Here is a 12,432-nt window from a genome sequence, read left to right on the forward strand (position 1 = left end):
TTTGATGACTCTTGGATCTACCTAGGTGGATCTCCCAGCCCCAGAATCCTTTCTTACCTCAAAAGGCACTATGACCATTGGCTTCTTTTTCAGCTCCTCACATTTTCTCATCTTACAGACTTGGTGGCTATATTTTCGTTTTTTACAGTAAATACATTCACCACAATTCACCTTCTGTTGGCAAGGTTCACAAATTCCACATCGCTTTCGTTTCTTCTTCTCTAAAGTAGGGAGCAAAGTAGTGTAGGAGAAAGGACCAGAGTAAGAGGTGGTACTGGAAAATGCCATGGATACAGAAATCACATTAGTTGTACTGATCTGGAGGCTCTCTTCATCCAATTGGCCAGGATCACTTGGTGCCAATTTGGGGTCTTCTGAAAAAGGGTTTGATTCTTTGTTTAGTTCATTCTTAGGGACTATTGTGAAATTATGATTGCTGGATTGCAATTCCGAAAGCAAGCAAGTATCATATGGTTTATGCATCTCTTGACCAGCTATATCTGTTGTGGCAACAACCAGACTTTTCTCAAAGTTTGGTAATGAACTAGCAATCTGACCTGAGTCCAAAGTCAAAGTTTGCATAGCACCATGGGCCTCTAGCAGGTCTGAAGCAGTGCTTTGGGTCACAGGTTGGTCTAAAGAACCATGAGTGGCCTCTTGCTGGTCTGATCCTACTAAGAGGTAATCTGCTAAAGAGGTAGGAAAAATGGGCCCACTAGGCACCATTATATTTTGGAGATCCAGTTCAGATTTGCTTTTATAACAGGAGGGTTGATATGAATCAGGTTCCTCCTTCGTTGGCTCCAAATAAGAGTCAGCCAGTTTGAGAAATTTTGCTCTGGAGTCCGAATCTTCTAACCACATGTTGGGACTTGATTTAGAGGTCACTACATGGGCAACGTTTTTAAATAAAGGAATAGGTATTGGGTCTTGGGCAAGGGCTTGAACAGGGTCTCTTGAATCATTGAATAACTTTTCAAGAAACAGGCCTTCACACTTACAGTTCTCTTCTGAAGCCTCAGAAATTTGAGTTAGTAGGCTGCTATGACAAGGAATACTTTTAATAGGATCTTCTACATGTTGGAACCAAGTGGCATCTTCATTAAAAGGGATATTTTCTTGTCCATTATCTTTGCTTGGGGAGGCATGAGAAGTAACAACTATTGGATTCTCTTTATCAAGAGAGCTTAAACTTTCTTGTGACTGATCTGTCTCTTTTTCAATTTCTACTATGTGCTCTTTGGACTCTTCAAGGATCCTATATTTGCATTTGTCTTCCTTTTCCAAAGTCTTAGAAGATGGAATTTTCTCAGGTCTGCTAACAACCACTGGTGGTCGGGAGAGGCGTTGAATTAGAGAGGTGCTTCGAAGAGACATTGTAAAGCCATTGCAGGATAAGGACTCTGGATTCTGGAAAAGGACATCAGTTTGATCCAGACTCCTTCGAGCAGCTCCAGCTCTTGTCAGAAGACTTCTTACTGGCACAGGTAGTTTTGTTTTTGACTTTTTCTTAACATTATTTCTTTCTTGCATCAGCTGTTTTAATTTCCCAGCATTCAGAGCTTTTACCAACGTCACCTTTTTGGTCATAACCTTGGATGTCTTATTTAGTTGGCTGGTTTTCGTTTTGCTTAGATCTTCCTTTCTGACTAATTTGGAAGATCTCCCATGGCCAGAGCGAGACATAACTAACAAGGAGAGGAAAATGGAAAGGGGTGGGGTACAAATTCATGGACCTTTCCAAAAGTCTCACTTCAACTGAAAATGTGGTTGTTCCATGGTTGAGCTCTGTCATAGCAGTATTTGGATCTGAAATAACAAAGAAAATTAAGAATGAGTTCTTTTTTCCCCTTTGTCATCTGTTAATATAGAACTCAATGCCTTTATTCAGTTAGCTAGCAATTCTTAACTAAAAGGAACAGAACATACTTAGTAAAAATGAAAAAAAACTATGTGACAAGGTTAAAGGTGTTCATCTCTAAAGTGTATCTTAAACTTTGTTATATAGTATAGTTCTCCTTGTTACTTGTTGCATGCCTACCTCATTCAATAAGCAGGGACTGTTTAATTTTTTTTCTCTACATCACTAGCACTAAGTAAGCACCATCCCAAATACTTGTTGAATTAAGTTTGTAAAATTATTTGGATAAGTTTGAGTATTTTTCTCTCTACATGAAAAAAACACAATTTTCCAATTTGTCCACATTTTAAACTCTCAGAACCCTGTGAAATTAAGTATCATCCCAGTCTTTAAAGACTGAGACACTTTAGAAGTTGCTTCCTATTCTGTTTCTTCACTGGAGTTTCACTCAGGCGAAAAACATCAAAATCGGCTAACTTGACTCAGTTAAACTGAACAGACTCAGAGAAGTCTTCTACAAACTGAGAAACTCTTGCCCCCTAGAGATCCTATCAAAATAGCACAACACGACACTTGACAGGGGTTCCTAAATCCCCATGAGTCACTAAAGTTAGTGTTTTGAAAAGTCAGGCATAAACTACATTCAAGCCTCTTCTTGAGGGTCAGGTGGTAGACAAAGGGAAGTAAGATGGATGTTAAATAAGTAATTGAGAGAATGAGTGAAGGTATCATATATAGTACTCTTTTTTTTTTATTGGTCTTTCTTAGCATATTGTGAAGTTTGTTGATGATTGTCAAGTTCATCATTTCAAAAAGACACTAAAAAAGAATGAGTGAAAAAGAAAGAAAAAGAGGGGGTGGGTAGGTGGCACAGTGAATAGAGCACCAATCCTGGGACCTGAGTTCCAATCCAGCCTCAGACACTTAACACTTACGGGTCCCTGTGACCTTGGGCAAGTCATTTAACCTCAATTGACCTGCCCTCCCCCCTCCAAAAAGAAAGAAGAAAGAAAGAAAAAAAAAGTGGGAGAGAATATAAATGGAAAGGGTTCTGATTATAGGAAGTGTAATGGTGCAGTACCACCATAGCAGCCTTAATTATTACACAGCAGGACCAATACCAAAGGTTGCTTCGAGTCTCTATAACATAAACCAAATTATGAGCAAGCAAGAGGTGTGTTTAAAAGGAAAAATAAGACTTCTAGTCCTTTTTTAAATGTAACAACAGAAAATAAAGAGAGGAATATTGAGAATTTCTGCCTTCAGACAGACTTGCTTGAACCTCACCAGTCCAACTACTACACAAATTTAATTCAACAAACATTTAGTACCTAATAGGGGGCAAGGAACTGTGGAAAGTGTTGAGGCTTTTAAAAAAATAGTTCTTGCCCTCAAGAAATTTATATTCCATGGGGTGTGTGTGTGTGTGTGTGTGTGTGTGTGTGTGTGTGTGTGAAACATGTTACACTGCAGTTACATTAAGTAACTGCAAGTAGTTTGAAAAAGGAAAAACAATTATCAATCTAGGGCTCAGGGATATCATTCAAAGCAGAGATATGACTCCCTTCAACTCAGTTCTAACTTAATGCCTTTAATCACCAAGATAATTAAGAAATGGCAGAACACAACATTTAAATTCTATGTATTGCATATTTTGTAACTTTCCAAATACACAGTGATAACTTTAACCACAAAAAGCAAAATATTTCAATAAATTTCTGCTGAATATAAGGGAAGACTTCAAATGAATTCTTGGCAGATTTAAACTTTAACTCATTTTCTTTTCTTTAATTCTTTTTTTTTTTCAAACTTGGCTAGCAGTAACTCTTTGGCTGAGAAGAGATGTATGCCACTTCCTCCAAAGACCATTAACACAGCTTTTTATATCAGCATTACTAGAGCAATGGAAAACCTATTTCCAAGCTCAGGAAATTCAGCAATATTTTTATAAATACACTTTTTCTTTTGTATAAAGTTGCTTATATCTTTAGGAGTATATGATTTAGATGGTCCAATTATGTTTGAGATGAAAATCCTTATTTCAACAAAGTAAAATATGCAGATGTCATTTAGAGTCTAATTCTAAAACCAGCCTATAAAATAAACAGCTTCTTCACTCCTTTTTTGGTTTTGAAAACCAAAGCACTTTAGAAATTAGGAGTTATAATTAAAGTAATGTTTACTGTTCAAACCCCATCTCCAAAAAGACACCTTCCAAAGAAAACAAAAAGGCATGATCAGCATGGAATGGGAAGATATGGCCTCTTTAAATTGTAACAGCCTTTTTATGAGCTCATGAAAGAGGGCAATGACCCCTGAAAAAACCAACCACAGGGAACAGACCATTGGGTACCACCCAACCAAGGAATAAAAAACAAAACAAAAACAAAAAATCCACCTCCTACTACAAGACCCTAACTTTGCCACCCTTAGCATTGATGAAATGTCTCCTTTTTTATTTTGTGATTAAGTTGTCCAGAGAACTGAATCCTTCCTTAACAAGCCCAGAATGTTTAAATTAGTATCAGGTGATCAAGTAGCTAGTTTAAAATATGCCAGCATATGATGAAGCATTCTTCAAAATGTGAAATTATTTTAATTGGCTTCATAATTTTTTCAACTTCTATTGATTAAATTCATATTTATCTTGTGGACTTATCACTAAAAATCACATTTTCATTTGCCATGACTGATTACAGGAATAGGAAAAGGACCTGTGATTTCATTGGCATAGGAACTCCCAGGAAAGAAAACTCTCAATTCAGAACAGCACCTTTTCTGCAACCTGTGATTTTTAGAGTCTACTAGAACACTGAGGAGTTAAGGAATTTGCTCAGTGTCAAACAGGCAGTTAAGTATCAGAGATGAAATCTGAACCCAAATCCTCCTGGGTTCCAGGCTGGTTCTCTTATCCACAATGCCAACCTATCTATGTCTTCTGATTATATTCCACATTTCAAAATACATATACAAAATCCACATTATAATCCCACATTTTAAAATACATGTCAGTTTTATTCTGCTCTAATGTATATTTCCAAGAATAGATAGAGAACCAGGAGTGAGATCTTCATATAACCAAGAGAAGAGAGAATGTCCCAAGCAGAGATCCTAAAATTATGGCTGAAAAACAGATGTAGGTTGTAATATTTTATTCCACCCAAGAGTATCCCAATCCTCTGAGATAAATTTTAACTATTTTTAAAGTAAAATGTTTTTTAATTTAACAAAAATCTATGTCTGGGACACCACAGAGAGGGACAATAATGATTTATGGGAGAGGGAAAGGATATTAGAAAAGAGAAATTGAGAAACAGAGGCCAGAATGAAGGGGAAAGACAACAGAACCAGAAAGAACAAGATTCACACTTGGACTCTAAGATTTCGAAACAAAGAATTTAGTTACATTGAAAAGTGGTCAAAATTGTTAAAGCCATGTCTCAGCAAACAGGATCAAAATATAACATTTCTCTCTGTTATCTCATTTTATTGACAAATTAGATTCCTTTCCATGCTTTATTCCTTAGAATGACTGCAATAGCCCACCTGCCAGGAAAACAAAAGAGTGACTTTCTAAGACTGTATCATTTTGAAATGGTTGAAATAGCTACTTCAGCAGGCCTGTGCCAGAACAAGTCAAACATATATTCATTCCTCTTCTCTCCCCCATCCATCTCCCTTCCCCCCCCCCTCAGCCTACATCTCCTCCCTCTATGATACCCCAAATCCCCTGAGCAGGATGTGGCTGAACTGATGTAACCAGCTATCCCGCAGGTCAATTTCAAATTAGCCTGCAATCCTGCCTGCTGCCAGCAGCAGCCAAACAGTGCAAATAGCATTTTGCACAACCCAGCTGCAAAAGGAAACTGACCAAGATTTCATGGTTTCCCCATTCAGTCCCTCAGTGGGTAAAAGCTTCTGCACTTGACAGAGAGGAACTGACTTGAAAAGGCCCTTCAAGTAAAGAAGCACCCTATTCATAGTCCCTCCTACAGCTCTACCCATGTCTAAAGCAGGAGAGGGAGTGCACAAAATGACTATTCCTCGATAGTTTCTTACTGCAGGAAGCGCAAGAGCCCTGAACACATGGGAAGACTCTTCAGTGAAACTGACTAGAATACTATTAGATTTAATCAGAGGCCCCTTCCATATGTAAAACTCCACCGATGCCCTGCAGAGAGCAAAGAAAGGCCCAAAAGGGAGAAATAAAGGCATAGAAAATGAGAACTGGGGGACTGGGACAGTGGGAGAGAGAAGTCAAAAATGGGGCAAGAATGATTTAAAAAAACACAAGGCATGGAGGGGCAGGGAAATTGAGGGGGAAGATACTCAAACAGGCACAGAAGTCCCACAGACAAACAAGCAGAAGGGAAGAGGGGAAAGAACAGAAATAAGACCAAAAGAATCCAAAAGTAATCAGCACCAGAAAGCAAAAAGAATAAAGGTAGAAAGAGAAAGAAAAAAGGCATGCAGGAAAAGAGATAACACTGACACTGGAGTCTGGGGGAGGGGAGAGACAAATAAAGGTTGTTGAGGAAGGAAGAGAAGAAACAAAGGACAAAGAATAGAGGTAATTCCAGGAGGGGTCCTAAAGGTGCCCTACACTAAGGCTAAATGCTGTGGTTAGTTCTTAAAAAAAATGCTAAATTGTCACCTAGGGAGAAGAATTCAAGCAAAGATTACTGCTGGTAGGATGTTGGCTTGAATTCAAAAGTTTTGACTAAAATAAAATAGTTTTGAGGACAGAAGGATTTTACAAGTACTTGTTTTGTTTTGCTCATTTTTTTTCTTAGTAACCTATATACTTGGCAGTGATAAAATTAGCTAAGATTACAAAGTCTCATTATCATTATATATTTGGCCTAATTTTTTAAAAAATGCTCCCTTTCATTCCTAACTACTAATAGAGAAAACACAACCAATTTTCAAATATTACCTTTGTTGTGTTGTAGTGGATAGAGTGCTGGCCTTGGGAGTCAGGAGGAGCTGGGTTCTAACTTGTCATTTATTCTCCCAGCCTCAATTTCCATGCCTGTAAAATGAGAATAATAATAGCATCCACCTAATAGGGCTGTTGTGAGGATCAAATTATATATATATATATATATTGCTTGACAGACCTTAAGAGTTCTCTAAGAATATTAGCTATTATTACATGTTTTCATATGTGCAGCCCACTGAAAACTGTGGTCAAAAATCATCTATATGCTTTAAAATATACTTGCCCCAACTCTAGGGAATTATTTAATATGCCCCATCAATTTCATTTCTAATGAAATTGTCCCTAATGTGGCCAATATTTGGGGGAGGGGGATGAATGTGAAGAGGGAGAATTGAAGGAAAAATCGATGGTAAAAGAAGAAACAACAAACTGATGAGGCTACTCATCTGGCCACACTGGCCACACCGACCACAACGGAGCAAAACAGCTGCCTCCTCAAAGTCCCCCAGGCTCTGGTGCTATGTGCCCTCCCATGGTCCTAAGCAGTAGACTCTAATACTTATACAAAAAAGCAAGGGTGACTTGCAGCAAACAGCAACAGAAATATTTTGTATTGCCTAGATTCCCTGGCCTGAAAAACCTCAAGTACTTCCAGGACATTTATTCAAGGACCTCATTCCTTAAGTTCACATTACTTCCCCAAATGGAGAAAATGGGGGAAATAAGTGATTTGTTGGAGACAGTTAAATTGAGGGAGGGGAAAGAACAACCAGTGTATATTTAAAAGATTTCCACATCCCTGGGTCATTCTTCTTAGTCACTTCTCTTAGAGAAGCTTAACTTTAAGCTTTATTTACAGTTTAATTTTTGCTGAAACTTCCATATATTCCCTATTTTGACTCCCTCTTTCATTTGGAAAGATTACTATTGCCTGCCGTCCTGGTAAATCCCATCTGTCAGAATCCTAGGTATGTAGTTCTATTGCTTATATCATCCAGGGAAAACCTAAATTATCCCAAGAGGGAGGGGTCAGAGAACCAGAAATCAAATTACCTACAACCAAATGATTTTGCACCTTCCACATTACTAGTCCTGAATGACATTAAGGCTAATTCCTTCACTCTCCCGCTTATCCATTTCCCAGTCACACGTGCAACACGAATAAGACCAAATCCCAGTCACCTAGAGCCTACCCTTCCCCTGGCATCTACTTGTCCTCTTCAAAATCTAGGGATCCGATATTAGTTGGGCAGATTCTATAGAGTGACAGAGCTGCCACACGCAGCTTAGGACCTAGGTCCTAAGGAAGACAGTTTTTAAAACCATCATTCTGACATAAGGTTAGTTATACCTCACATATGCTAAAGTCAACTTCCTTTCTATACAAAAAAGCCTGACCTAAAACCAATGCTTACTCTCCCTTAAGATCCTTGCAAGACTGGCCCAGCAAACTCCTTCGCTCCTGATAGCCCCCGCCCCTCTGGAGCAGGAGTGGCTTGGTCGACCAACAAGCATTTCTCCAAGGAGAAGGTGGGGGCGCGGGTGTGGGGGTGGGGAAAGCAAGGTGAAACGCGCTCAGGGGGCCCTTTTGAAGGTGGCGGGGCGCCTTCCGGTCACAGTACCACCAGGGCCCTTTCCGCTCATCGACTGCTAGAAGAACCTCTTGGCCCTCCCGAACGTTCCAGCATCCCAAACCCCAGCGTCCTCTAAATGCCACAGGGAACTCCCGCAGGTTGAGGAGACACCCTGCACCCCCTCATCCAGAGGTCTTGTAAATCTTGAAAGGTATGGGGGAGGGGAATTAGGGAGTTGGGTTTTCCAGCTGGTCGGTAGCTACTCCCTCTTTCTTGCCATACCAGCGGAGAAGGGTCAGGAGCTGGGGAGAAGGGAGAGGGTCCTCCCTCGGGCTAAGTTCCCGTGGCAAGCACTGAGCAGCCAGCGAGGCTGGGAACCAAGGCCAAGAAAGTAGTGAGTTCTCCCGGCGAAAAGGTATTGTTTACCATCGAGAGACAGAAACCGAGATAGAAAGAAAAAGGGCAGAGGTAGAAAGAGAAGAAGGGGAGGGGGAATGGGAGGGAAGGAGAGAGAGAGAGACAGAGGGGGAGAGAGAGAGAGAGAGAGAGAGAGAGAGAGAGAGAGAGAGAGAGACAGAGACAGAGAGACAGAGAGACAGAGAGAGACAGAGAGACAGACAGAGAGACAGAGACAGAGAGACAGAGACAGAGAGACAGAGACAGACAGAGAGACAGAGACAGACAGACAGACAGACAGAGACAGAGAGACAGAGAGAGACAGACAGACAGACAGACAGAGACAGAGAGAGAGACAGAGAGAGACAGAGACAGAGAGACAGAGACAGAGAGAGAGAGAGAGAGAGAGAGAGAGACAGACAGACAGACAGAGAGAGAGAGACAGAGAGAGAATTGGGAGTACACCTCACACCTTCCCATTGGCTTACCCAGCACTCCGAGTCGAAGGACAAGAAGGGGGGTGGAAAGACTCTCCGGGGAATAAACCCCCCTCCCCGGCCTTGACACAAGGGCGCCTTCTACTCCTCCCATGGTTTTCCCAAAACTCCCCAAACAGCTTTAGCCAACACAAGTCCAGCCCCAGAGTCAGGAATTCCCCACCTCCACCACTCCCCAGTTTTCGGGTCTCCTACCTCCCACCCCACCCCCACTCCGGTCCTGGCTGCTTTGCCCTGAAAAACTCCACGTCAGAGCCTGAGCCCAGGTCTGGGGTAAAGCGCTATTACAAATCTACCCTCACCCCACTTCTCTCCGGGGGCAGTAGTTTAACGTATCCGGTTAAAGACTGGGGCAGTAAGTGACCCCAAGCTCTCTACTCAGCACGGGCTTCCCAGTACAAATTTTCGAACTCTCTCATTGCAGAGAAAAAGTACTGTACCAATCTCCCAAGTGAACACTGGGGGATAGTTTAGTGTGTCCTGCAGAGGACTCAGATTCGGCGCCTCCAACCCCAAGAGGGTCCCGCAAAGCCCTTGCACAAATACGTACCAGGCTCCAAGCATTGTCAATCTGGCGCTTGCAAGGGAGGGAGACCCCAGGGTTGATGGCTGTACTATCCACACAGGAAAGACAAGCAGAGTTGCATGACTTAAAAGCAGAATTGGGAGTCCCAGGCAGGCTGAACAGAGACTAAAAGGGGCGAGAGGGCAAAAGTTTGTGCTCACAACTCAAGAGGGGAGCAGAATGGGCTGCAGTTGCTGCTTCTCCCCGGAAGGTCAGCACTTTGAAGAAGCAGTGTCTCCCCTGGACAGACCTCTGGCAGTGAAGCTCCAGCTCTGCTCTCGCTGGACTCAGCTCTATGAAGCAAGAAACAAAACACGAGGTGGATTTCCCCAATTTGGAGGAGGATTCTTTCCCCTGCCCGCCCCCCAGACTTGGGGCAGGGGCGGGTGCAGGGGAGACTGGGGTGCTGTAGAGGGGAAGGAGAGAGATAAGACTAAAACGTGAGGGGTTTGTCAATGGGTTACCTTTCCCGCTAGGCACTCATGGGCAGCTAGAAGCGGAGAAGATATAAGTTAGGGATCCAAAAATGGGCTAGTTTTAACTTAAAATATAAGAAAAGAGCAGGCAAAAGAGGGAGAAAGCCAATGAAATTTATCCACAAGGGGCTTATAGTCCCTCCTTCGCAGGTCAGGCATGATCCCATAGAAGTACAGGTGTTAATTGGATTAAATCACCCTTGAGGTCCCTTCTGGGTCTCAGATTCTAAGATCTGGATGCTGTAAAAGGGTGCCATAATAGGGAAGTATTATTTATCACTGGCTACAAAAGTGATCAACATTTTTTTTTCTTCCCTTTTTTGGAGTCAATCAGGGTTAAGTGACTTAACCAGGGTCACACAGCTAGTAAGTGTCTGAAACTGAATCTTCTGATCTGGATCCTCCTGACTCCAGGGTTGGTGCTCTATCCACTTGCTGTTGCAACTATCTAGCTGCCCTATCAATATCCCTTTTTTCACCTCAGAAGCAACTCCATGGCACAGTGGATTGAGTGCTGGGCCTGGGGTCAGGAAGACCTGAGTTCAAATCCAGCCTCATAAACTTGTTGGCCCTTCATTTTTGAAGAGGATCAATGACATTGACTTCTGTGTGAATTAGATTTAAATGAGGCAGAGTTGCAGAAAGTTGTCAGCCTCACTCTCTCTTCCAGTGTCGTCAAAGTACAGTGGCAGGACAAAAGTCAAGATGATTGTTGATGGCCCAGGATTCAGTTTTACCTGTGTGTGGCCACTGTGCATGCTACAGCCAAAGGTGAGAATTGGGTCACAGGTGGATACCAAAGGTGGATAAGCAGGCCTAAAAAAGGACTCCTCAGCAAGCACTCACACCAGAGGTGCTAGTCTTCCCTGTATACCACTCTTATTAGCTATATGTCTCTGTTCCAGTCACTTCCAGTCACTCAGTCAGTGTCTGTTTTCTTTTTTTTTTTTTAAGCAATCAGGGTTAAATAACTTGCTCAAGGTTACACCTCGGGACACTGGAGCCGGTGCTCTTACTCACTGAACCACCTGGCCGCCCCTAAGCAATTGGGGTTAAGTAACTTGCTCAAGGTTTCACAGCCAGGTGTTTCTGGGTGGGTGCTAAGTGTCTGAGCCCCGATTCGATTCCAAGGTCATCCTGACACTGGAGCCAGTGCTCTTACTCACTGTGCTACCTGGCCGCCCCTTTTGTCTGTTTTCTTACCTATAAAGTGGAGATCATAATGGTTCCCATTTCTCAGGGCTGTCTGGATGATTAAGTGAGGTAATATTTGCAAAGCAGTTGGCACAAAGTAGGCACTTAGTAAATACTTATTTTCTTCCTTTTTAATTACATACAATTTAAAGCCAACACATGACCAATTATAATCCTTTCATAAAATTCAAGCATAAAAAAGAAATGAATAATTTTTTCCCTTGAAATCAATGGGTTTTATATCATATTTAACATCTGCAAAAGAATACTGGAACACTTTTATTTTTTATTTGTTTGGTTCTGTTTTATACTATCTTGATTTTGGGGCAGCTAGGTGGAGCAGTGTGATAGTAATGGCAATTAAAGATTCCCCTGTATTGGCTTGGTTTTCAAATTGATTGTATTAAAACCCAGAGTTTGTTAATCCCACCTGTGGGATGGGCTTGTTGATGTGAAAAGAAAGTCCTGAAGTGGGAGGAGCTGGTGATGTAGATTTGGAGAGACAAGAGAGAGGCGGAAGTTCTTTTTGGAAGCTGCACCTCGTGGAGAGAGAGAGACTAAGAGATTGCTGGTGGCCGCTTTGAATTGCCCTGGACTTTTGAGACCTGCCCCCTGAGCTGCCAAGGACTGAGGAGACATGGCTGTTTTGCTGGTACTTTGTCTGTCTGTTTTGATGTTATTTTGCCAGATTTGTCCACTGGTGAAAGACTGTCCTGTTGAAGAAGTCCTGGAACCTGGCATTTGGTTAAGAAGGCCTGAGACTGTCCTGCAGACAGAGAGTGAATACTGTCCACTGGTGAGGGACAGTACTGTTGTTGCAGGGGTCTGGAGACTGTCCTGCAGACAGAATGAATACTGTCCACTGGTGAAGGACAGTGCTGTTGTTGCAGAGGTCTGGGAGCCTTTCTGTTGGTTCAGAAGCCCTGA

The 12,432-nt window shown here is 42.0% G+C and overlaps 1 protein-coding gene across 3 annotated transcripts in view; it reads right to left on the minus strand.

Annotated features, from left to right (window-relative positions):
* TET1 (tet methylcytosine dioxygenase 1) overlaps window positions 1-10,966 on the minus strand; it is a 177,605-nt gene extending 166,639 nt beyond the window's left edge. The window contains exons 1-3 of one of the 3 annotated variants that reach the window (XM_069071481.1): window positions 9,821-10,966; window positions 6,798-6,893; window positions 58-1,809 (exon numbers count right to left, since the gene is read on the minus strand). In XM_069071481.1, coding sequence (XP_068927582.1) covers window positions 58-1,686 — 1,629 coding nt within the window. In that variant the 5' untranslated portion in view covers window positions 1,687-1,809; window positions 6,798-6,893; window positions 9,821-10,966. The other 2 variants (XM_069071480.1, XM_069071482.1) reach the window with 2 other exon arrangements.
* Between the last annotated feature and the right edge of the window lie 1,466 nt (window positions 10,967-12,432).

Source organism: Petaurus breviceps, unplaced genomic scaffold, assembly GCF_028583685.1.
Source record: "Petaurus breviceps papuanus isolate PSGF00001 unplaced genomic scaffold, PetGlider_PUasm1.0 90825, whole genome shotgun sequence".
NCBI classification, from domain to species: Eukaryota; Metazoa; Chordata; class Mammalia; order Diprotodontia; family Petauridae; genus Petaurus; species Petaurus breviceps.